We start from the raw sequence: 25,917 nt of genomic DNA on the forward strand, positions 1-25,917 counted from the left end.
GCAAGCACGTCCTCAAGCCACCATAGCGTGACCACGACCCCAGCAAATTATTTTTTAATAAATCCATTCAGGGTTTTCTGGATCACTCAAGTTCTCCCAAGATGGCTTATCTTTTCCAGTCTTGCAGAGCTGTAATACATTAGGCCCCTTGTTGTGGAGAAACTTTGGCTCAATATTTTACCACTGCTGCAGTTCATTAAGATTTAGGATCATTTGCTAGGAGCATTTTGATTGGATTGTGGTCTAGACCTTAATTGGGACATTGCAACACCTTGATTTTTTTTTTCTTGGCCATTCTGTTGTACATTTGCTACTCTGCTTGGGAACGTTATCTTGTTGCATCACCCCATTTTGGACAAGCTTTAGTGGACTTAATGACTAGGTCTTTTGGCTGCAAAACAAGCTCAAATCATCACCCTTTCACCACAATGCTTGACAGTTCATATGAGCTTTCGTGCCGATATGTTAAGTGCCAAAACACTGTAGAACTGTAGCACTGTTTGCCAAATCTCTCCATGTTTGTATCATCTGTCCAAAGGACATTGTTCCAGAACTCCTGTGTTTTGTTCAGATGCAACTTTGCAAAAATAGGCTACACTGTCATGGTATTTTTTTTTAGAGAGAGGAGACTTTTTTACAGGCAACTCTTCCAAACAAGCCATACTTGTGCAGTCTTTTTCCTATTCTACAGCCATGAACATTAAAATAAATGTAACATACAAAGGCCCGTAAAGTCTAGGATGTAGTTTTTGGGTTTTGGGGTAATTCCTTGAGCACTGGATGATCTTACCTTGAGGTAAATTTAGTATTATGCCCATTCATGGGAAGATTAGCAATTGTCCTGAGGTTATCCTTGTAATATTCCTTCTGTCTGTAAAATGAGGGACTTTAAATTGTTTAGTAATCTCTCTCTCTCTCCCCCCTTCTCTCTCTTTCTCTCTCTCTCTCGCTCTTGTCATTTATTTTAGATATTGTCAAGCTAAGGGGGAAAAAATATTTCACTTTTTACAGTATGTTTCTGTAACACATAACAACTGTGCAGTGACCAGCTAATGTAAAAATCTTTTCATCATATTAAAAGAAACATTTATGGAGCTGTATACAATTACATTGATTTGGGTTGTCAAGTATTGTATGCCTGCAGAGTTCTTGCAATTACACTCTGTAACTTGGGCTCTACACAGTCCAGACTTCCACTATACATTTTGTGGAGCAATACTACTACTAAGCAGTTCCCATTACCTCTTCTTTGAGGAAAGTGTTGGATCTCTATCTATGTTCTTTGTGCTAAAAAGCATAATTAATTGAGTTTCATTTTAAAAATTCCTTATATTTCACCTGATATTTATACATTTGCAATATCCTTGTGTCACAATATTTAAATATTATGTTATTAAATAGTATTTTGTTGGTACAAGGACTGTAGTGCATACCACGAGTAAGATAATCCTCCTTCATCTAACATCTAATAATTGGTAATGTGTGACCAAACAATTTTCACTCCAACACCTCTTTTTGCTGTGTACCTGATTCTGTATGTAATTAGCCAAAAGATGACAATACATACATGCTTTTACATAGCAATGTAAAAGCATGTATGTATTGTCATCTTTTGGCTAATTACCTCCTACTATGAAAGGGTTTTTGGGATGTATAAAACTCAAAGCCTACCTCAAACCAACACTTGTAAGTGGACTGCTTTGTTCCTTGCTTATTGCTGAAGTTGAGCCCCCACATAGAGCAAATATTTCCATTATAACTTGAAGAGGCATATCGTAATAGGCTTAAAGTTAAATTTCAGCAAAAACTTTACCTTTACATATCAAAACAAGCTTCTGTTTTGATAAAAACATGCTTCTGTTATGATTAAAACAATTTTCTGTTTAATGTTACAAGGAGCAGAGCAAATGTTTTTGGACTGGACTTGTCTCATACAGTCAGATTTAAAGTTCTTGAATAAATAAATGATGAAATGTGCCTACAAGACACTGTCTGCATATGTATTTACTGTGTTGCTTATGCATTCAACCTATTCAAGCTACCTATTACAATCGACGCTAAAAATTTCTGCAGGGGCGGAGGGTGTGCCTAGCAAATGGTGGAATAGGCAGCATTACTCCTGAGCTTTGTCGTCCCACCAGAAGAACACTTTTTATTCAGCACCTAGGTGCCTACCTTCCACACTTTATGGGTTTTAAAGTCCAGTCAATAGGGGCACTCTGGCGGTGGCGAGAAAGCCACAGGCAGTATCACAGGCTTCTTCAAGGCTGGTGAATGGCCCACTTGCAACAAAGCCACAAAGCCGCAGCTGTAAGTAGATCATCCATCTGGTGGTCCAGATACCGGAAGTGCCACACTGCGATCTCCAAAAGCCCCTGTGAGGTCTCTGATCACCAGCCCCTGCATTCCTGACACTGTGAAAGATTCATCTAGCTCCATCCCTTCCCATAGGAGGAGGAGGAGGAATGGGACTGGAAGGTCCATCTACGGGCCCTATCCAAAAGACAGGAGTTTGAGCACAGCCTAGGCTGCCTAGAAGCCAGCTGAAGCAATGAATTCCAGGCAATGCAGTGATTACTCCAGCAGATAACCAACACCACTCAGTCCTTCCAAACAACATGCTCCAAGATGATGCTGAAAATCACAACCAACAAAATATCCATATCAGAGACCTACCTGAGTCTGTGCCTAATGCCTAACCCTTTACCCTAATGACTTACCCACAGCTGCATACTCCATCTTTACCAAGCTGCTTAACATACCGCCCGATGTAGACATAGAAATTGATGACAGAACTCTGGGCTCACTAAGCAAAGATCTTAAGCGCCTGAGAGATGTTATTCGCCACACCTGGTAAGAGGGCCAAGAAGAACTCCTTGTTCAGGCAATCTCCTGTTGCCATTCACGTCCTTATATAAGGAAGACCAAGTGACGGATAGGGCTCATGTCATGCAGGCAACCTGATCTACAACCACAGGGAGTGCTGGAGACAAGGCAGTTCACGTGGTGTTCTCATCTCCACCAGTAGGTGGAGCACATCTGTGGAAGACTTTAGTTCTCTGAGGTAAAGGAGCAACTGGCAGAGAATCACATGACCTTGACCAGGAAGTGAGCAGAGGATGGGATCCCTGAGAAAAGTTGGTGCAGACAGCAGGGGAGTTCAAGGTGGGTGGCAATGAAGAGGGCACAGATACCCTGGTCCTGCGGGGATCTGTGACAGTACCCCTCCTCTTAGGGTCTCGTCTGGGTTTGTTGGTAAATATTAGGTGAAACTTATTGGATAGAAAAGGGGGTCCTTTAAGGGGATCCAGAAATGTTCCTCAGAACACTTTCAGTTTACCAAATACTGTAAGGAGCCCCGGATGAATCTGGAGTCCAGCATCTGATTCTTCCGAGGCAGTTGGAGCAGCACCAGAAGTTACATTCTTTTTAGAGAAGCGTTTAAAAATTACCGGGTTGAGAAGAGAGACGTGAACAACATTATGAATTTTCAAAGAAGGAGGCAGTTATAACTTGTGGGTGACAGGGTTAATTTAGGAAAGCCAAGGAAAAGGACCATTAAGCCGAGGAGGAAGCTTAGGAGAAGGCATCTGCAAGCAAATTTACATGGTGGAGAGCCATACCTTATCACCAGGAAAAAAACGGGTGCAGGGGTTCTTTTCTTGTCAGCCCATCTTTTATAGTGAACTAAAGAAATTTGCGAGGTCTCTTTGGCTTTTTCCCAAACCTGCTGAATATGGTCAACGGTAGCAGTTGCAGCAGGAACATCAGACGAGATGTGGACAGGAGAAGGAAACCTGGGGTGAAGACCAGAGAAAATAAAAAAGTAAGCTTGTCCCGTAGATTTGCTGGAGTGACAAAGATCAGACCAATTGTCTTGCTGGGAATTGATGTACAAACGAAGGTGTTGTTTCAGTAACTGATTAATTCTCTCAGTTAGCCAATTGGACTGAGGATGATAAGCTGAAGAGAAGTCCATTTTGATTTCCAAAAGGCAACATAACCAGATATTCATAATGGCCATCCTGGGTATTGAAAGCAATCTTCACTTAACTTTGCAGATACAAATTAGTGTGTAGGCACCCCATTAATCTAGTTTGGTGAAGACTGATGCTCCTTGAAGTCCATCCAAAAACTCAGAGATCAGAGGCAAAGGATATTTGTTTTTGGCGGTAAGTTTGTTTAGACCTCTGTAATCAAAGCAGGAATGCAGAGAATCATCTTTTTTCTGCACAAAGAAGAACCCAGCCCCACTGGAGAAGAGGATTTACGTCCACAAATTACCAGTGTTGTTTTGGTAACCCAGGGACTGGGTATGTGGCTGAGGTGAAAATTTGGGGTTTGGGGAGATATTCCTGAAAGCATGTAGTACTCTACGAGAGAATGTCTCCAGTGCTCAATTTTAAGGCCTTGATTTTTTAATGCTCTCCAAGACTGTAGAGAATATACTTTCATCTGTGAATCTGGGTGATCCAGCAAACCTGGAATGGATCTGGTCCAGAATTGAAAATATTTGCTAACAAATAGCTACCGTATTTTTCGGACTATAAGACGCACTTTTTCTTCCCCAAAACTGGGGGGGAAAAGTGGGTGCGTCTTATACACCGAATACATGTTAAATTTAATTAAAAAAAATCATACTCACCCGATACCGATACCCGATACTGGATCAGCCTGCTTACGGGATCGCGAGGGCACGGGTGCCAGCTTCTCCTGGCTCTCCTCCCGGCTGCAGCGCGTGTCTCCTCCTCCTCCTCTGAGCGAGGAGAAGCCGGCACACGTGCCCTTGCGATCCGGTAAGCAGGCTGGTTCAGCCTGCTTATGGGATCGCTGGGGTATGCGTGTCGGCTTCTCCTCCTCAGAGGAGGAGGAGACACGCGCTGCAGCCAGGAGGGGAGCGAGGAGAAGAAGAAGCCCACAGCATCGCGGGATCGCGGTATCGGGTGAGTATGATTTTTTGGCACAGGGTGATCAGAAGGGGATACATTGTGTCAATGTATCCCCTTCTAATCACTCTGTGTCAATGTATCCCCTTCTGATCACTCTGTGTCAGAGTGATTAGAAGGGGATACATTGACACAGAGTGATTAGAAGGCGATACATTGACACAGAGTGATTTTTTAGTATTTTGTTCAGAATCTTTTTTTTCTAGGTTTTTCTCCTTTAAAATTGGGTGCGTCTTATAGGCCGGAGCGTCTTATAGTCCGAAAAATACGGTAATGACTTTTAGGAATTCATTCCAGGTTTTCTGTATCACCCAGCTTAACTGATAAAAGTGTATTCTCTCCAGCCTTGGAAAACTTTAATAAATCAGCGCCTATGAAAGGGCATGTTTACCTAGCCAGGGCAACCCAAGTAAAAATTGGATGAATTACCTTGGAAATAGCCTGGAAATAAATAGTCTTAGTGTGTAAGGCCTGAGTGTCATAGTGAGTGGAACGGTGGCATGTTGGATACAGTCGGGCAGGACTGTCCCATTTACCACAGAGACCACCAAAGGTTTAGCTAGGGGCACCACTATGGATAATATACTCAGCACCAGTTGTTGATAAAGTTCTTGATTGATAAAGTCTATAAAGGCATGGGACCAGAAATGGTGATTGTTGCGCAAGATCTGTACAAGAAAACGTATCCTAGAAGGTGGAGTGGAAATAGGTTTGCCTAATGAGTCCTCTCCCAATTTCCCTAAGCACTGGCATTTACGGCCATCTGTGGGCAGTTATACTTGTAATGGCCCTCCCCAGAGTAGTTCATGCAGGGGTTCTGATGTCTGCGGCGAGCACTTTCCTCAGGAGCAAGTTGAACATTATCCACTTGCATGGGCTCAACTGCTGGAGGAGAGAGCTTCTGGAAAGTTGGATCCAATCTGATGGGACGCCAGACTCTCTGGTTTTTTTGAGCTCGCTCCTGGAAGCGATTGTCAACCCAGACACGACACCAAGTCATCAAGTGTAGCGAGAAGATCAAGACCAGCAAGTTTATCCTTTATGTGGACTGCAAGGCCCTGCCTGAGTAAGCTGTCACAGTTCCACAGGGCAGGATGGCGGACCCTACGAGTAACCTGCAGGCAACCTGACCCACCACCAGAGGTAGTTCTGAAGACAAGGCAGTTCAGGTGGTGTTCACATCTCCACCAGCAGTTGAAGCGTGTCTGAGGGAGACTCTAGTCCTGAGGTAAGGGAGCAGTTGAGAAAGAATCACATGACATGACCAGGAAGTGAGCAGAGGATGGGATCTCTGAGCAGAGTTGGTGCAGGCAGCAGGGGAGTGCAAGGAGGGTGACACTGATCCTCTGGTCCTGCAGGGATCTGTGACACTATCACACTGAGGAGAACTTATTTAAGAAGGCAAGAGAAGCTACCTCCATAGGTAGCATGGGAGCACGACTCCAATTGTTGCCAGACCTCTCCAAGCACACTCTTGAGCAGTTCTCTTCAAGGGTCTATAGTACCAATTAGTGACCTGCAACAACAACTCTCTCCTTGACCCTCTTCAGTCTGGCTTTCGAGCTGCCCATTCCACTGAAACAGCCCTTACTAAAGTGGCCAATGACCTCATCAGAGCCAAGTCTCAAGGCAACTTTTTCAACATCCTTCTCCTTAATCTTTCATCCACTTTTGACACTGTTGATCACCCCCTTCTAATGGAAATCATGCGCTCCATTGGTATCAGTGACATTGCTCTCTCTTGGTTTGCTTCCTATCTGTCTGACCGCTCCTTTCAAGTTTCTTTCAATGGTAATGCCTTCTCACCCACTCTCCTCCCTGTTGGTGTCCCCCAAGGAACTGTCCTTGGACCGGTTGTCTTTTCTCTGTACACCTCCTCTCTCGGTAGTCTCATATCCTCCTTTGGCTTACAGTACCATGTGTAAGCTTATGACACTCAAATCTATCTGTCCACCCCTGAATTGTCTCCTTCAGTCCTGGATAAGGTCTCATGCTGCCTGTCAGCCATATCATCATGAATGTCTGACTGATTCCTGAAACTCAACCTGGATAAAACCGAACTCATTATCTTCCCCCCTTCAAATTCCAAATCTCCCCCTGACATATTTCTAACTGTTAAGCTCTTAGGGGCAGGGTCCTCTCCTCCTGTGTCACTGTCTGTATTCGACTGTCATTTGCAACCGTTATTACAGCGCTGCGTAATATGTTGGTGCTTCGAATACCACAAAATAGACCAAGAACATAGACATAGAAATGTAACAATTCCCTTTTTAAAGATTTAGTATGCGCTAAGGTGGTTATCGAAACTATCCCTAAATTTTTCCACCATCATGCTTCTGACCAAACTTCTCTACCCATTCAATGAGAAGCTTTAAAGCCAGTCATCAGGGGAGTTCTCATACAACAGGGAGCCTGCCTAAAAAATGTAGAACGCAAGACATATTAGACACCTCAGAAAAAGTCTTAACCCTGGAATGCCTACACAAACAAAACATGTCCTCAGACATATTCCTAGAATTGACAACTGCGAGCAGAAATCTCCTTAGTCTTTATGATCTAGCAGACCAAAAATTCTGGGAGTGCTCCAAGAAAACTATATATCAATTCAGTGACAAATGTGGCAGGTTACTCGCAAGAGGGCATCATGCATGGGCAGCTACCACCTTACAGTCCAGGACAGCTGAGAGTGTATAAATTAACATGGGCTGCCTGGAACTGGTTAAAGGAATCTCCTCAGTTCCCAACCTTGGTTCCCTAGATGATTATGTGGAGACCTTGGCATTGAGTGTGTGTTATTGCATTACTTCTTCTTTTTTCACTTAGGCCATTCCCCAGGCCCTTTTGCCATTTTCCCCTTTTACAGCTAATATGTTGTGTTCCCTGCCCCCTGGTGTTTGGGCAACACAGGTTCTCCTTCTTTTCTTTCTTTCTTTTTTATTCTCCTTAGGTTGGTACCCTTCCTCCCTCAGGTTTTAGGTTCTAACACACAGCATATTGTCTTTGGTGGTGCTCCTGAATTGCACACTGATGTGTTGATCTTGGTTTATTAAACCATTGCTGTTATTATTTACTGTATGTGTATTAGGATCAGTAAACATTCAGATAGTGTGATACTGAGTTTTTCCCAGATAACTATATTGCATTAGGTTTGTTATACCCTGGTCAGTCCAATTTATTTGGTATATTCTTTAGAATTTTCTATTTTTTTTTTTACACAAATAAGTGCTCCTATTAATTCGGAACTAATGGTACTATGGCACAACTTCCCCAACTACTTGTCTACTCTACCTTTGACCTCAAAACTTTCAGTACACAATAGTTGTATGATATAATATACTTTATAGGTCATTTCTAACTAATATATAGCTATTGCTTAGGACAATATATATATATGGCTTTAATACTTACACTTTACCCACCCCAGTTCAGGTAGTCTCTGCCTTTTTACGTTTTGAGTTTTAAAGAACCCTTACGATCACCAGAACATGTGAGTAAATACCCACCCTTTATCTATTATACTTCTATTAGATCTCCCCATTATTCTATTGACTATATTAATTATTGATAATTTGTCTATTCTATGTCTGTTTTCTTTTCTAACGGATATATACACTGTACCAGTAACTTCTTGACTATATGGTTATTGTTTATTATGGCATTACATTAGTACTAAGAAATTTTTTACCGCTATTTAACCATGCTTCTCAAGCCTTAAAGCCTCGAAAGCCTCGAGGATGACAAGCTCTCTGGTGAAACGAGTCGGGTTAATAAAGACAGCTGTGATCATTAAATCTAATATGGCGAAAGAGAAGAGAGAAAAAACAGGCTTGCACAGATGCAGATGCACATAGATATATAGTGTGAGTTATTTATTATATAAAAGTCTTTATCGTCTCATTTATACACAGATCCCCTGTGCTGGAACCTATTTCTAACACAGTCCTACTACTCTGTTTTAGGTGGTTAAGTGAACAAAGTATGCAGAGTCTGCAGAGACAATCATATATTAATTCTCCGAACCCCGGCGCGTTTCGCCCTAGCTGGGCTACTACAGGGGATCGTTTTTGAGAATTCACAATTGTGTCTGTTGATAATGTCTCTCTAAAAACACCACGTAATACTGTGATTTGGTGGGTCGATTATTATAGTGCATTAATGGTGGATTTGCGATTAAGTTGTGATCCTCATGCAACTACAGTTGGATGTACATCCACAGAGATTTTTTCAAAATTTTGTTTTACCAACCAAGGGATTTGCCCTGGGTTGAAAAATGGATACATTCATTTAACCTGTGCTGGTAGATAGCACTTAACTGGTACTGATTGTCCTCCATGGGATAACCATATCGCACATCTAGAGTTGTATGAATATAAGATGAGATCTTTCAAACGCTTGTGTGTCCTTGATCCGAAAGGATCTTTGATTCCTCTACAAAGAATGGATAACAACTTATTTATTAGCTGATGGAAGACATCATGGGGTGGTGTTTGATCAGAAGGAAAAGGAGGGTTTTTATTAATGGTAACCCAATGGTTTCTTGTGTACTTCACTCCAGATTTGCCATCTGCGGGAGGCCGCAAGGGGTCACAGGCTAAGCACAAAACAATTTATAATTGATATCTATCCTGTTCCTCTTGGGTAGAACACATATATCTGTGTTCAAACAATAAATCTAATAGATAGTAAATGTTGTGTATAAAACCCTTTTCTTTTTATGAATTTTTGTTTGTTATCTATACTCAGGGTTTGCATGATTTATACCATTGCATACAACATTGGTAAAGGACTCCTTCAACTTTCATTTTCACAGTTATTGTCCCCCTCTTTTGTTTTTACATATGTCAGTTGTACAGGCTCATTTTTATTTGTTTTATATACATATTTTCAAACTAAAAATGATTAAAACAAAAATCTCTGCAGGACTATAGAAAAAAAAAGAAATTTCATCAGCTCCTAGCTATTTTCAGTAAATAATGGTTACACTATATACACAGTATCTGGGGAAGCATAACACAATTTTCAATTCTGTTCTATTCTGTTACACCTCTTCTAGCAAGAATGCAGGTCATAAATATAACTACAATATTTAGGACATGCACATCAAAGTTGCGCAAATGCACTGGGATATAAAGCTTGAAACATAAAATTAAAATGTATTTTTGCGAACTGCTAAACACTATTTTTTGTTTTTGCAATGTTAAAGCCCAATTGAACTCTTAGTTTCAATTAGCCTTCCTGCAGGCCTTCCTCCCGAGGAAGGGAGTGACAGGTCATTTCGGGAATCATGCCACAATGAAACCATGTGCAAAGCTTGCACAAAGTGGTTGCCAACTGCTTCCATACCAGTTGTATAGAAGCATTTGGGCGCGCAGTTGGAGAATGCAGTACAATCCTGTGGTCTGAAACAAGTCTGAAACAGGGCTAAAACTTCACATACAGGCAACAAGTACAGAGGTCTATCACTGTGAATTAGTATTGACATTTTTCAGGTAGTTTACAATAAATTGAGAGTACACAGGGGAATTAGCCCTCAAAGAGTGACTAAATCTATGAAGCAACCACAGGCAATTTGACATCACAGGATTATACCTTTTTTACAGTTCTTCCTCTATTCTGTTAAAGTCATCACAGTTTTTGTTTTAACTCTAAAATATGAAGGATTAGTAAAGCATTTACTGTGCTAATATTTATTATTATATTACTAATATATTAATATTTTTCACTAAATCAAACATTTTAAAAAATGTTTTAAACAGGCAAATATACTTTCAGTGGTACTTTCAGTCTTTTAGCTGCCAGTTTGCATCTTTGAAATTGCAAACCTTTTTATTTCAGGTCTCAGTAGCCTAAGTTGAAATTTTACATGCAGAGCTGGATAAATCTACAGAATACAGACAGAATACAGAATACAGACTTATTTATGTGGCTTATTCCAACTCCATATATTTATGCATAAATTGATTATTTGAAAAACATTAATAGTTTTGTTTAAAGAAAAAGAGATAGAAATAGAAACAAAATAGTTTGAAAAAATGATTGTCCTAAAAATAGGGGAGATGTCCTTTCTGCAATAAGCTTTCTCACCTGCCTGATATTTCTCTTTAGCTGCCAAAATAGTTGCCGGAATACCTGACGCATCAAGCTTTCCACAGGAGTTATGTCATCCCTACTAGGCCAACCAAGAACGGGAATAAGAAGGGAGATGGAGGTGAATGTGACGGAATGGGGACAGGTGAGTATGAATTGTTTTTAGTATTGAATTTAAATGGACCAGACAGAATTTCCCACTACAGACAATTAAGGAAAGTATGAACTGATAATTGCAAAGATACTATAAAAAATCTAATTTTTTTTGTCATATGGAGCAAGCAGATATAAAATACAATCTTAAAAACTCTGGTCCTGAATTATTAAAGCTCTCAATGGCTGGAGAGGATACACTTTCATCAGTGAAGCTGAGTGATCCAGCAAACCTGGAAATTATTTTCAAAAATTTGTTAGCAATTGTTTTCAATTCTGGACTAGATCCATTCCAGGTTGATGGATCACCCAGCTTTACTGATGAAGTTGTATCCTCTGCAGCCTCAAAATTATGCTCTAGTTTTGCGATGCTCCTGGCAAACAGAATCAAATTACTTTATAATATTTATAGTACTTTAGTGGTATAATATCATTACAACAGGTATTCTTTTCAGAATTCAGCTTATTCTTTTCAGATGGAGTGTTAGGAGACCCTTATCTGGCTAGCAATCCTGTGCTGTGGGCCATCGCAGTATCACCCTGTATACCCAGTTTATTCTATCCAGCGATGTCACTTGCAGCAGCTTGGAGAACAAGGAAATATTGTACCTTCTCTGCATTCCCAGCACCCACTCTGAGGCTGTGCCCTGCTATTGGCTGCTTGGACTTTATAGCATCTCTGCTCCCAGTTACCAGTGCCTGTTGTAGCATTCAGCAGGGCTGGCTTGCTGGTGTGGGATTCTGTTAGATTTACTGTGCTTTGAGTATTATATGTCAAATTGCCTGTAAAGGATCATACAAGTAATGTAACATATTCTTCAAACCCTAATTTTCCAAAAACACCAATTGTAACTGAATTTAACTGCAGATTTTTAAAATTTGCACCCTTTTTGGTTATAGTTAGTTTGCCTTGGGCTGAATTTTATTCTTTTATTGTGTATTTTCTTTATTCACAAAATTAAAAAAATACTATCAGTATAATAAGTACCGTATTTTTCGGACCATTAGACGCTCCGGACTATAAGACGCACCAGGTTTTCTGCACGGGAAAACAAGAAAAAAAAAAATTCATTTGATTTCCCCTGAGATCCAGCGTGCGGCACTTGTGCCCGCCCATGAACTTTAGGGGGAAAAAAAGTGCGTCTTATGGTCCGAAAAATACGGTATATTTTTTGGTCAGCCCTTTTGGTCAGACATCTCTATTAAGGAATGTGACTGCTGTGGGTATGCAAACTAACCTGAACCTGAACCACTTATATTTAATATTAAAGTCATACTTTACACGTAAAGGACACTTTCTGGCAGATATTCTTTACCATGTGAATGCTAACTCTACTGGATATTTGAGGTACTAAGGTTGGGTACAAAAACATACAAATTCTGAGCTTACGTAGAATAACACTGGTCTCTTTGTGCCCAGGGATGGAATGTACACATGGCAGAATATGCATATCCTTTTGACCATACTGATTGTAAAGAACTACACATAGTAGAGATTTGGCTATACTGTATTATATATTGGGAATTAAAAAATTACAGTCTACAATAATATGTTTGAACAAGAATATAAACAACATCAACAATTTTGATGGTACATCCCTTCAAGAGGTTTTGAACTGTTACTGTAAAAAAATGTTCCCTTTTATAATTGTGTGATGTAATTGTTACATAACATTTTAAATTTGTTTTTTTTTGTTTTTTACCTCTATTTTTTGTTTTTTACCTCTTTGTTTATAAAGTCACTTACTTATTACCTTACACAAATATTGGAAAATATGGCTACATTGGCCCTGATTTATTAAAGCTCTCAAAGGCTGGAGAAAATACACTTTCATCAGTGAAGCTAGGTGATCCAGCAAACTATAATTATAAAACAAATTTATATAGTTGATATCTGTATAGTCTATGCTGTATGTTAAATCCCACTTACGTATCCACTTTAATTCCTGACCATTTGTAATGTGAACAAGAGGTGTTTCATATGGATATTGTATCACTGTTTAAGAACTAAAATTGCATAGTCCCTTCACTTGCTTTGAGTTATTTGTTTTTAAGGCGATACTGAATGTTATTGTCAAGTAAATTACTTAATTTATTATTGATGAATTTTTATGTCAAAATCAGTATATTTGATAAAATGTTAAAAAAAGGTTTATATCTTATAAACTGTATTTCTAAAGCACCAACATATTATGTAAAGCTATACATAAAATGGAGAAATATGGGTTTTCAAAATTGTATACTTGCCTACTGATATTTTCCTTTTCTGACAAACTCCATGACAGCATACGAATGGGGTTGATCCCCCTCAATTAGGAGCAGTTCACAGGCACAGAGATCCGTAACTAGCCTTTCTCAAGAAACATACACCTGTCTAAAAGGTCACAAAAGAACACAGTAACAGACTAGCAGTATGGTGACTGTCTCATATGGGCCGCATCAACCACTGGAGCATTGTCCAGGCCTTTCGCTGTGTCCTTTCTGAAGCAGCAGGGCTTTCTGAAGCTGTTAAGTTTTATGTATATTTTTCACACTTAACGAATGACTGTATGTTTTGAGGACATGATGTTTTCATAAAATTGATGCAGAAAGAACCATATGGTATCTTATGACCTAGCACTTATGGTACAACCCACCCCCCTTTCAATTAATGTTTTGCTTACTGATCCTGATATGATTCCCTGTTACCACTGAATGATAATATAATATACTTTGTATTCTGTTGACAAGACATTTATATATGTGTTTCTTAGGAAATGGTGGACTTTAGGAGGTGGAGCCCAGATTGCAGCCCCTGTACATGTAGGGGCTGGTAACTGCTGACTGGGTAGGACCAAAGCGCAATTCAAAGGTGAAAGGCAGACCAGCCAAGGTCAAGGCAGGCAGCAATCAAGAGTAGTCAGGTCAGAGCTGGGGTCCATGTACCAAAGTATCAAAATCAGGAGAAGCAAGCTGGAACCTGGACATAGAGCCTGAAAAAACTCCTTGTTCAGGCAACATCCTGCCAGTCACTTCCTTACACAAGCACCCACCACCAGAGGGAGTGGTAGAGCAGAGACAGCTCAGGTGGCGTTCACACTTCTGCCACCAGATGGAGTGCATATGGGGAATTTTCTAGTCCTCTGGGGTAAGGGGCAGCTCTCAGAGACTCACATTATTCAAACCAAGAATTAACCAGAAGATATGATTTCTGGACAGAGCTGCTGCAGTTGGCTGCAGAGGAGTGCAAGGTGGGTGACACAGAAGAGGGCATAGATCCCCTGGACCTGTGGGGATCTGTGACAAGTACACAACATGAGGGGGATATAAAATAGTGGATTATTAGTAATGGATAAAGAGACAAAGAAGGATGGATAAGCAAGTTTTTTAAATGAATGAAAGCTATAAGGCCCTGGTCAGCACCAGTATTCACCAGACACCAGTCCCCATTCTAACCACCACAATTTTCACCTATAGCAAGCCCTCGCTCAGCCTCTGGAGACTCATTGCATCTCCCAGCACTCAGTTGCCTCCTGGACATAGTGCGCAGAGAATAATGTCTGGGGATAGACCAGCAGCTGAGCAGGAGCCAACAGATAAACAGTACAAGAATTACCAGGTAATCCAGAAAACAAGTAAAAGTCAAACACAGAAGATTAGTCCACCAAACGAGGTACAAGGGAGTAGGCACAAGCAAAGTCGGGGTCAAAGGCAGAGGTGGGTCCAGTCTAAGTACAAGCAAAATATCAGGAAACGGGATGTGGTCAGCAAAAGAAAACCACACAGAATCTCTCCAACACAGATTAGCCCAGCTAACACTACAACAGGCACTGGGGACAGGGATCAGAGAGGCTATAAAGCCCCAGCAGCCAATGGCTGCATGGGATTGCTCAGGAACCACTCTGCTAATCAGATGAACACAGCTAAGTGCAGGGGATGCCGAAAGGGAAAACACGGCTAAAGGGAGACAAGGATGCTGCAACCGCAGAGCACTAAATCTTAGAATTATGCTGCTGCGAGCACCACTGCCAGAGGAAATAGGCCGAGCGTGCTCTACTGCGATTAAACCCCACCTGGGATTGCCAGTTCAAAGAGTGTCTACTAACACAAGCCTAACAGGAGGAGGGTGGCATGATCTAGAGATGTTCGTAATGTGGGACAGGAAGTAGATTGCAGACTGAAAGATGACACCAAGATAGTACCTGAGGAGTGGGCCAAATACTATGGTATTAACAGTAAAAGAGATCTTTGAAGATCTTGAATCAGATTTTGAAGGTAGATGGGGAGAGGGGGGATAATGAGTTCTTTTTTATTCAGGTTAAGTTTCAGAAACTTTGCAGCCATCCATGGTGAGACCTGGTTTTGTATGTCAGGTCTTGAGCAGTCCCCTCAAAGTGCACTTCTTAAGCGCTTTGTGTAATAAATCTATTTAGTAATTATTTTGACTCCAGACCAGTTAGACCTTATAGCGGTAGGTACTTTCGATTTTTTCTTTATAAATGTTGTACATTTTGCTAACACTATTTCAAGCATACTGTATTGGGGTTCAACTTTTGGAGTTGTCACTAATTGAATATGTGTTCTATATCAGTGACTTGGCAAGCTAGGTAATGAACCCTGGATCTTTAGGACAGTAATAGAACCTATATTTTTAAAAGGAAGGAGAAATGAAAGGCAGTTTTAATACCACTGTCCTAACAGTAGAAACAACCTGGTTAGTATGATATCTGTCCCAAATTCTTTCTATTTAATACATTTAAAAAAAGGAATCATAAGCAACTATTTATTTATGATTGTAAATAATAAATGTATATTTATGACCTTATTTGTTATATTACATGTAAGCCTTTTTATCAAATAAGAGACTGAGCCTTTTTTATCAAATAATGAGACTGAGACAAAGTACTCCTACATTAATAGAACTCAAGTAACTAGGATTGTGTAAATTTTTACATGGTAATAAATATTGTAATGTAATAAATCATCTTACATTATTTTAGGAATTCTCTTTTATCTAGTTGAAATCTGATAGCTGAAAGTGGAAAAGTTGGAAACATTTTGCCATAAACTTGAAAAGGTTAAGCGGAACTATACTATTAAACTACATACTTTCAGGTGGTTTGTGGCATTTTGGATAAATACAGCAGCACTGTTGCCATCGCATAAAAAAAATCACTAAACAAGTAAAAATGTACTTGTTTAGAAAAGGAACCTCAAACTGTAATATAGTTATTTAAAATGTAGCATATATGTGACACAGAAAAGATCAAGTTTAACCCATGAAGTAAAATAATATTCATTTTTATTGTTGTAGGCATTGGATGAAGTAAAATAAATCAGTGAGAGTTAGAAAAATCACCTCTGTTGAGAGAAGCTGAACTATTTATTTCTCCAGTAATAAATGAAGACTCAGACTGTTTTCTAACAGTGTCATTCCACATTCTTCGGATTCGACTCTGAAAAAAAAACACAATTATATGCATCATATGTATATGTAAATCTAATAATATTAAAAAAAAATCACTTTTATTTTGGGGTTTGACTTGATAGCAATTTGTTATAAAAAAAAAAAAAAAAAACATAATTGAGCAAAAACTTTGTAAAAATATAAGAACATGCTACTTTAAAAAGTGAAGAGACACCACAGGTAATTATTGCAGACAGTCCGTTTTATGTCTGCCACAAAGTTGTCACTAAAAACCATATAAAAAAATCCATGTTTCACTGGCCTGTTAAGAAAAGTGTTTAATTCCCAATAAGGAAGCTTGCAGTTGAGCATTTGAAGTACAGCAATAAAGCTGAATAAAGTGAATAAAGCTCAAAATCCTAATATTAGCTTTTATTTCTATACACCCAAATGCATTCTATACACTGCACATTCAATTCCAAATCAAAACATGACATTTATCAAATTTGTGTTATTTCTTTACAGAAAGAGAAGAAAAAATAGGTTGTTCAAAACAATAAAAAAAACATTTTTGCATCCTTCTTTACAAACTCAAACATTTACTGTATAAACTGAAAAATCCTTCAAGATTTTGCTGAACAAATATTTAGTTGTTTCTGAGAACAGCTGCACATCTGTGTAGGCAACTGTTAACAGGTATTCTAGCCCAAAATGATTGGACTGCAATCCACAATTCCTCTGCATTTCTGGGTTTTGCCTCAGAAACAGCTTTTTTGATGTCACCCTACAAGTTTTCTATAGAATTAAGGTTCAGGAATTGGGCTTGCCACTCTATAACATCAAACCTCTTGGTCTGGAACCAAGACACACTGTCAAACCAATGTGTCACGGTGTCAAAGGTCAAAGGGCGGGATCCCACCCGTGAGACAGGAGTGTGGTCAGACAAGCCAGGTCAGGGCAGGCCGCAAACAGCAGTAGTTGGGCAAAGCCAAAAGTCAGGGCAGGCAGCAATCAAGAATAGTTAGGCAAAGCCGGGATTGTTATACCAGAGTATCAGAAACTAGAGACGCATCTGGAACAACTGGAAACTGGAAAAAGAGCCAAGAGAAACTCCTTGTTCAGTCAACTTCCTGTTGTCAGTCACTTCTTTATAGAGGGAAGGTCATGTGTTGACTGGAGACCATGTGACCTGCAGACATCTAAGCCACCACCAGAGGGAGTACTAGAGAAGAGGCAGTTCAGATGGTGTTCACATCTCCGCCAGCAGGACATAAAATAATGTAATCTGGACCAAGAAGCAACCTGTGAATGAGATTCCTGAGGAGAGTTGTTGCTTGCAGCAAAGGAGTACAAGGTGAGTGAAGCAGAGAAGGGCAGAGATCCCCTGGTCCTGCGAGGATCTGTAACAACATTGCTTGTTTACTAGTGTGTTTGGGGTCCTTGTCTTGTTGAAACACTAATTTTAAGAGCATTTCCTCTTTGGCATAAGACAACATGACCTCTTTAAGTATATGTATGTATTGAAGCTTGATCCATGATCCCTGGTATGTGATAAATAGTCATAGTATGAGAATCTTACCCATATCATGATGCTTGTGCCACTATGCTTCACTATCTTCACAGTGTACCGTGGCTTGAATTTAGCGTTTGGGGTTTGTCTGACAAAATGTCAGACTATACTGGACCCCAAAATTTCACAAGTCCACAAAATGTTGCGCCATTTCTCTTTAGGCCAGTCAATGTGTTTCTTGGCAAACTGCAATGTCTTCAGCACATGGGCATCTTTTAATTGTAACAGTGCTTAAAGGTAACTTTGGACCTTCTTTGATCTACCTGGTGCTGATAGCCATTTTGGCTAGTATTCCATCCATTTGAATGGTAGTTTTCTGTTTCGGTCCACATCTTTCAAGTTTTGGTTGCCATTTTAAGCATTTGGCATAATTTTTGCTAAGCAACCTATCACTTTCTGTACTTTTTATGTTTAAGGCTTTCAGGACTAAAAAAATCAATCCTAGTTTAAATTCCAAAGATCTTGACCCTTACATTTTTTTCACAGTGCATTGTGGCTTGAATTCAGTGTTTGGGGTTGTCTGACAAACTGTCAGACTATACTAGACAAAAAATAACAATCTGGGTTTCATCAGTCCACAAAATGTTGCCCCATTTCTCTTTAGGCCAGTCATTGGCCCTGATTTATTAAAGTTCTCCAAGGCTGGAGAGAATACACTTTGATCAGTGAATCTGGGTGATTCAGCAAACCTGGAATGAATTTGGTCCAGGATTCAAAACATTTGATAGTAAAAAGCAAATGATTTTAGGAAATATATTCCAGGTTTTTTAGATCACCCAGCTTCACTGAAGAAAGTGTATTCTCTCCAGCCTTGGAGAGCTTTAATAAATCAGGGACATTGTGTTCTTTGACAAACTAATCTCTTCAGTACATGTCTTTTTTCAACATTAGGACTTCGCTGGTGCTTTTTACCAATAGCTTGGCTTCCCAAAGGCATCTTCTTATTGTAATAGTACTCACAAGTAACTTTAGACCTTCTTTGATTTTCCTGGAGGTAATCATTGGCTAAGTCTTTTTGGCTATTCTTCTATTTATTTGATTGGTAGATTTCTGCTTACTTCCACATCTTTCAGGTTTTGGTTACCATTCTAAAGCATTTGACATCATTTTAGCTGATCAGCCTGTCATTTTCTGCACAAATTTCTTTTTTCCCCTCTTTAATCAACAACAGTATTGCATATACAACATTGCTGCTCTCCTTCCTTAAAAAAGGGCTGTTAATGACACCTGTTTTTTCATTGAATGAATGACCTTACTAATTGAACTTCACATTGCTAATATTTATAATATAATAAGCTATTAAAAATACTTCCTTTTCTTCCCCCTCTCCAAAACCTTGCAAGGTCCCTGGAGGGGGCACCATTACATACTCTCACCACTTTACTCTGGAACATGTGAGTCAAAACCCTCTCTTTTTTCCTTATTACTAATGCACTGCATATGACCTTTTAATCATCTATATCCATAGATATAGCCATATATATTCCTTCAATGACATAATCAAGCCTGAGTTATACAATCTAACTTTACTAGGCTAGTTTTTACATATCTGCTTGTGGTTCCAATAACTGCTATCCTAATATAATGATATTGTAATTTCACATACACTCTGGCACTGTACCTTCGCAAACGTTACAATATGCTAAGGAAGCCTAGACTAGGTGAAACACGTTAGAAAATACAAAGTCACACATATGCAAACTATGATTTCAAATAAGACCTATGCTGGACTTTTATGGGGTACCTATTGGACCATTACTAGATCTGCAAACATAATTAGTTGCTTGATTGTCTACAGCCAAATCAATTGGCCAATGATATATGATTTATTGCTTGTATGTATATTGATTATTTACATGTTATTGTTTATAACAAAGAATGTAAACTATAAGTATCTTCTTTTGGCAAAAAACCTCTCTTTGTCTATTTTCTATATTTGTTCCAATATTATATCGGGGTTTGGGAACATGTATGACATAGATTCATGTGAAACACCCCCTGTTCTTACCTTTAAGTCTAATAAACAAGCTATTATTTTGAATTTTCAAATATTTATTTAATTACAGAGAATAAGAAGCATGCCTGTGGTGACTTTTGGGCCTGTTGGTTTTCTATTACTCCACTACACCAACTAGTAAATTGTTTACCATATAGAAATAAAGTTTTTTTACCTAAGACAGTAATTGATCAGGTTAGAGATGTCGGATTGCTCATGCTCCGAACACAATTATGAAAACATTATAATTAATGCTGCTATTCAAGTCAAGGGAGTAGAAAGAGTAGACACTTCCCTCACAAAAGAGTGTCAAATTTGCCATACCCCACTCACTTCAAAAAATTAGTTCTCATAGAACAGAAAAAGGACAGTAGGTTGTCAAGAAGGCAAAGGAGATGTTTTAGTCGGCAAATCTAGTTTCTATTATCTTTTGTGCAATAAACATATAATTGCAGAATAACAATTTTCAAAACATGAAAAATTGCCAGTACAGTACACAATAATAATGGTCATTTCCTGATTTTATCATCAGGATATGTTTGACCAGTATATGGTGTGGCTGGTTACCATCACCATCGCCAATATTTAGTAAGGATGTGAAAAAAACATGTAACGCCTCTTAGTCCGACGTGTTTTGCCTTCAGGGGTGATATCGAGTGCGGTTACATTCTATGCAAGCAAGTAAACACATATATACAGAAAATTAGCATGTACTTTACAAAGATCAGGTATTCAAAAAATAAGTAATATGTTTATGTTCTGCTTTAATTTAATGATAAAGATGAGTATAAGTAAAATTGCAAATAAAGATACGTATAAATATCAATATAAGACTAGTAATGTGGTATGTAGCAGTAAATATTATCTGTGGATGTCTTATGTAACATGAATATGTAAACATATAATCACAAGCGGCAAATTACTTACTCCGATCAGCTATTATGTCTAAGCATAAATATGACCCAACAGTCATAAACTTTTCCGCCCTAGAAAGAATTATTCCCAACCACAGAGGGGAGAACTATGATCAACTTACTACACCAATGTGAAATGAAGTGGATAACCAACCTTCAAGTAACAAAATGCCCTGGACTAAATGATATGTCCAGCTTTAAACCTTTCTTACCATGATTCTATCCACTATAATACCAGTCTTATATACCACATTTTTCTGACAAACACTTCTAGGAATAAATAGTAATATCTCCTCTATCTATAGAGAATTTCTAGACTGAATTGCCACCATCGATATTAGACTTTCGGAAACTATACACAAAAATATGTGCCAGTGTGAGGTATTATCCTCATACTGTTATCCTATATGTTTATACATTCTAGTACTAACCACATTTATGTGTCGTATTATTGTGTATTATATATGTATTATTGTGTATATGACCATATACAATAGTAATTTTGATCATCTGATAAATATATTGGGCTGTATTTGGGTCACATGTGATCTGAAACACTAGCATTGAAATGTTTTACTTATGATCTGTAACACTAGCATTACAATGTTTTATTTGTACCATAATTTTAATAATTATTGTATCATGTAAAATTGTATCCCACGTATAATATATTGATATTTCCTGTATATCATGTCTATGTAATCAATGATAACAAAGGGTATAATATAAATATTTATATAAATACTATAAGTTAGTATATCTTGTATATTATATCCAGGTATTCAGTGATTACAATCTTGCTGTTGTTCTGTCCATACACATTCACACATGGTTACTGTTTACAATTTTTTCCATTACCCTCATAGATATAGGACATTTATTTATTAATATGCCCATATTCTCTCTTATTAATTCAATAAGACTACAGACACTGATTGACTTTTTTTGCAACTCAAATGATGTTATGGATTAAAATTTGAAAGATTTGCCACCTTGATTTAATAATTGTCAATACTAACTTACAAATATCAGACTATATACGAATTCATATTATTTTATGCATTGGACCTAACAGGCTCCTCCTTTTCCAGAGATACTGGTTTGGAAACCTTTTTCATTTTTCTCTTTGACTGCAACATCTAAGAGAACCTGACCAAAACTTTTGAGACAAGTAAGTTCCATACTCTACATCATAAATTAGTACATTATGGAAATACCTTGCAACACCTATGCACTCTTTTACCAATCTATTAATAACTCCATTCCAGGTTGTTAAAGATGAACGTATTTCCCTCTTAAAGGAACAAGGAAGGACTTCTTGCTATAGATTGAGCTTTTACAGGTGGTTATTGTTCTATATTATTCAAAAAGATTGTGGTATTTATACAGTGTAAAATAGGAGGTACAGATTTTTTTTTTACATAAATACAGAAATTTTATGGATTTTTTTATAGATAGCAAATGGTATCAGAATGAAATATCTGTATTTTTATACAGAAATACATACATTTTTCTGTTTATTTTGATAGATTGCAATAGTTATCATAAACAATTGCTAACTTATGCAATCTATCAAAATAAACAGATAATTTTCTGTATTTCTGTTAAAAAATACAGATATTTAATAAATATCCGTAATTTTTTTCAGAAATACAGAAAATGTAATCAAAATAAACAGAAAAATTATTGTATTTATGTAAAAAAATACAGATATTTATTTCTGGTACCACTTGCAATTTATCAAAATAAACAGAAAAATTTCTGTATTTCTGTAAAAAAAATACAGGTATTTAATTCTGATACCACTTGCAATCTATCAAAAAAAAAAATAGAAACAATTCTGTGTTTCGGTAAAAAAAAAATACAGATATTTAATTCTGATACCACTTGCTATCTATCAAAAAAGCCATAAAAATGTGTGGATTTCTGTTAAAAAAATACAGATGTTTAATTCTGATACCACTTGCAATCTATCAAAATAAACATAACAATTTCTGTATTTCCGTAAAAAATACAGATATTTAAATATTATACCACTTGCAATCGATCAAAATAAACAGAAAAAATTCTGTATTTCTGTAAGAAAAACTACAGATATTTAATTATGATACCACTTGCTATCTATCAAGAAAGCTATAAAAATGTCTGTATTTCTGTAAAAAAATACAGATATTTAATTCTGATACCATTTGCAATCTATCAAAATAAAAATAAAAATTTCTGTATTTCTTTAAAAAAATTACAGATATTTCTCTCGGATATCACTTACAATCTATGAAAATAAACAAACAAAAAAAAATTCAGTATTTCTGTAAAAAAAAACCTAGATACTTCATTCTGATACCACTTGCAATCTATCAAAATAAACAGAAAAATGTCTGTATTTCTGTAAAAAAATACAGATATTTAATTCTGATACCACTTGCTATCTATCAAAAAAGCCATAAAATGTCTGTATTTCTGTAAAAAAATACAGATATTTAATTCTGATACCACTTGCAATCTATCAAAAAAAAAAACAGAAAAATTTCTGTATTCCTGTAAAACAAATACAGATATTTAATTATGATATCACTTGCAATCTATCAAAAAACCCATAAAAATGTCTGTATTTCTTAAAAAAAAATACAGATATTTAATTCTGATACCACTTACAATCTATGAAAATAAACAAAAAAAAAATTCTGTATTTCTGTAAAAAAAAATCCAGATACTTCATTCTGATACCACTTGCTATCTATCAAAAAAAGCCATAAAAACTTCTGTATTTCTGTAAAAAAATACAGATATTTATTTTTGATACCACTTGCTATCTATCCAAAAGGACAGAAAAATGTATGTATTTCTCTACTAAAAATACAAATATTTAATTATGAATCACACAGCTCCATTGCAAGTTATAGACCTCAGAGACAGAGTAGAGGGGGAGGAGTAGAAGGAGATGCCTAGGGCTGTGAACGTGCTCTTTCCATCAAGGTGTCCGTGCAGCAGTTGACGACTAATCAGTAAACTCTGCAGAAGGGGTGTTGAAATCATTGCCGATCCAAGCCTTATTCATTTTAGTAAAAGTGATTCAGTCAACATTTTCTGCGGAGAGCCGAATCTGTTTGTCACTCACTACGCCCCAGCTGCACTGAATGCTCTTTCAGATAACACACTTGCGGCTGGTCAGGCAAGGATCTGAATGACATGTTCTGCCAGCTCCAGCCACTGCTCAAGCTTGGATACCCAGTAGCCCAGTGGGTCCTGGCTTTGCAGGTTGCAGATGTCCCATGCAGAGTACCACTGCTGAGTGTCATTCGCAATTGCTGCACGACTGGCAGCTTGCTTCCGCTGAAAAAAAGCCTGCATAGTTTGGCTTAGACGACCTCTACTGCTGCTGCCACCCATGCCACTTAAAGCAGTTGTTTGGCTCTCATGGCTGGTGGAACTGCCATAGCGATCCCTGCTGCTGCTGCTGCAGGCAGCTGGAAAGGCTGAGCACAAGTCCTTTACAAGCACTTCTTGGTAGTGCTGCATTTTAGGTCCCCTGTATTGGGGCAAGATCAGTTGTTGTATCTCAGGCTTGTAATGTGGATCTAGTAACGTAGTAATCTAATAGTCATCAGTCTTTGTTTTTATGTGTTGTATGCGTGGATCTTGGGCTATGCACTCCTGCATGAAGGCTGTCATGTGGCTCAAACTACCCACAGCTGAGGTAATTCTGGACCCACAGTCCTGTGGGTCAAACAGCAGCACAGGGTCGTGCTCCTCCTCCTCCGCCTGGTCTTTCCATCCACAGAACATGCCGCCTTGTGTTTGGGTGGATGGTGCCATGTAAATTTCTGGCCTTCAGCAACAGCGGCTGGAGGCCTGGGTAATTCCTAAGGAAGCGCTGTACTATCAGGTTCATCACGTGAGCCAGGCAAGGTACGTGTGTGAGTTTTCCACAACGCAGGGCTGCCAGCAGATTGGCCCCGTTGTCACACACGACCTTGGCTGGCTGAAGTCTGTTGGGAGTTAGCCATATGTCCTCCTGCTCCCGCAAGGCACTTAGAATGGCTGCGCCCGTGTGGCTGAGGGAACCCAGGCTTCTCAACCTCAGGGTTGCGTGGCAACGTCTGAATTGTGTACCCAAATAGCAAACTGCAGGTTGTTGCTGGCGGTGAACAGATGCTGCCGAATAGGAGGTGCTGGGTCTCCACAGCAAAGTGTCCCTGGAGGAAGAGGTTGAGGCACAAGAGTCAAAGGAGGAGGTGGAAGTGGAGGTTGAGGAGGAAATTGCATGGTGATGTGCTCTGGGCGGAGGTAGGTATGCAGGCCTTGCTGCAGCTGCATCTTCCCCTGCTGCCACCAAAGTTACCTAGTGAGCTGTATAGGAAATATAACTTCCCACATGCTTTCTCGAACAACTGTCAGTTGTCAGGTGCACCTTGCCAGAAACTGCAGGGCCATGGACACATGCACGTGTTCATGCAAAGCAGGAACACATTTTTCTGCAAAATACGGTCGCTTAGGCATAACGTACTGTGGGTTCGCACAGAGGAATGCGTACGGGAACGCATAGGAATCCACCAGCCAGTAAGGGAGGAGCTCTAACGCAATCAGCTGTGCAATTGCCGCATTGATTAGCTTTGTTTTGGGGTCATTTGGGCCATATTTCCTCCTGCGCTCCAGCATCTGGGGGATGGAAGGTTGGATGCTGCTAATGCTAACTACAGAAAGATTGGACGATGGGGGGATGGCAATGATGTGGGGGATGGCAATGAAGCCTGGTCTTGACTGCTAGCAATGCAGTCAAGACCAGGCATCAATGCAGACAAACAGCAGCAGATCTGCGTTGGAGCTCCTGCATACCGCTGGTGGAGCCTGAAAATGGTAATGCT

At 38.8% G+C, this 25,917-nt stretch overlaps 1 protein-coding gene across 10 annotated transcripts in view; it reads right to left on the minus strand.

Annotated features, from left to right (window-relative positions):
• Positions 1-25,917, minus strand: part of ADGRL3 (adhesion G protein-coupled receptor L3) — an 857,880-nt gene that overhangs the window by 103,264 nt on the left and 728,699 nt on the right. For all 10 annotated transcript variants that reach the window (XM_072404919.1, XM_072404923.1, XM_072404922.1 and 7 more), the window contains one exon: positions 16,525-16,621. In XM_072404919.1, coding sequence (XP_072261020.1) covers positions 16,525-16,621 — 97 coding nt within the window. The remainder of the gene's footprint in view (positions 1-16,524; positions 16,622-25,917) is intronic.

Source organism: Pyxicephalus adspersus, chromosome 3 (genome assembly GCF_032062135.1).
Source record: "Pyxicephalus adspersus chromosome 3, UCB_Pads_2.0, whole genome shotgun sequence".
NCBI classification, from domain to species: domain Eukaryota; kingdom Metazoa; phylum Chordata; class Amphibia; order Anura; family Pyxicephalidae; genus Pyxicephalus; species Pyxicephalus adspersus.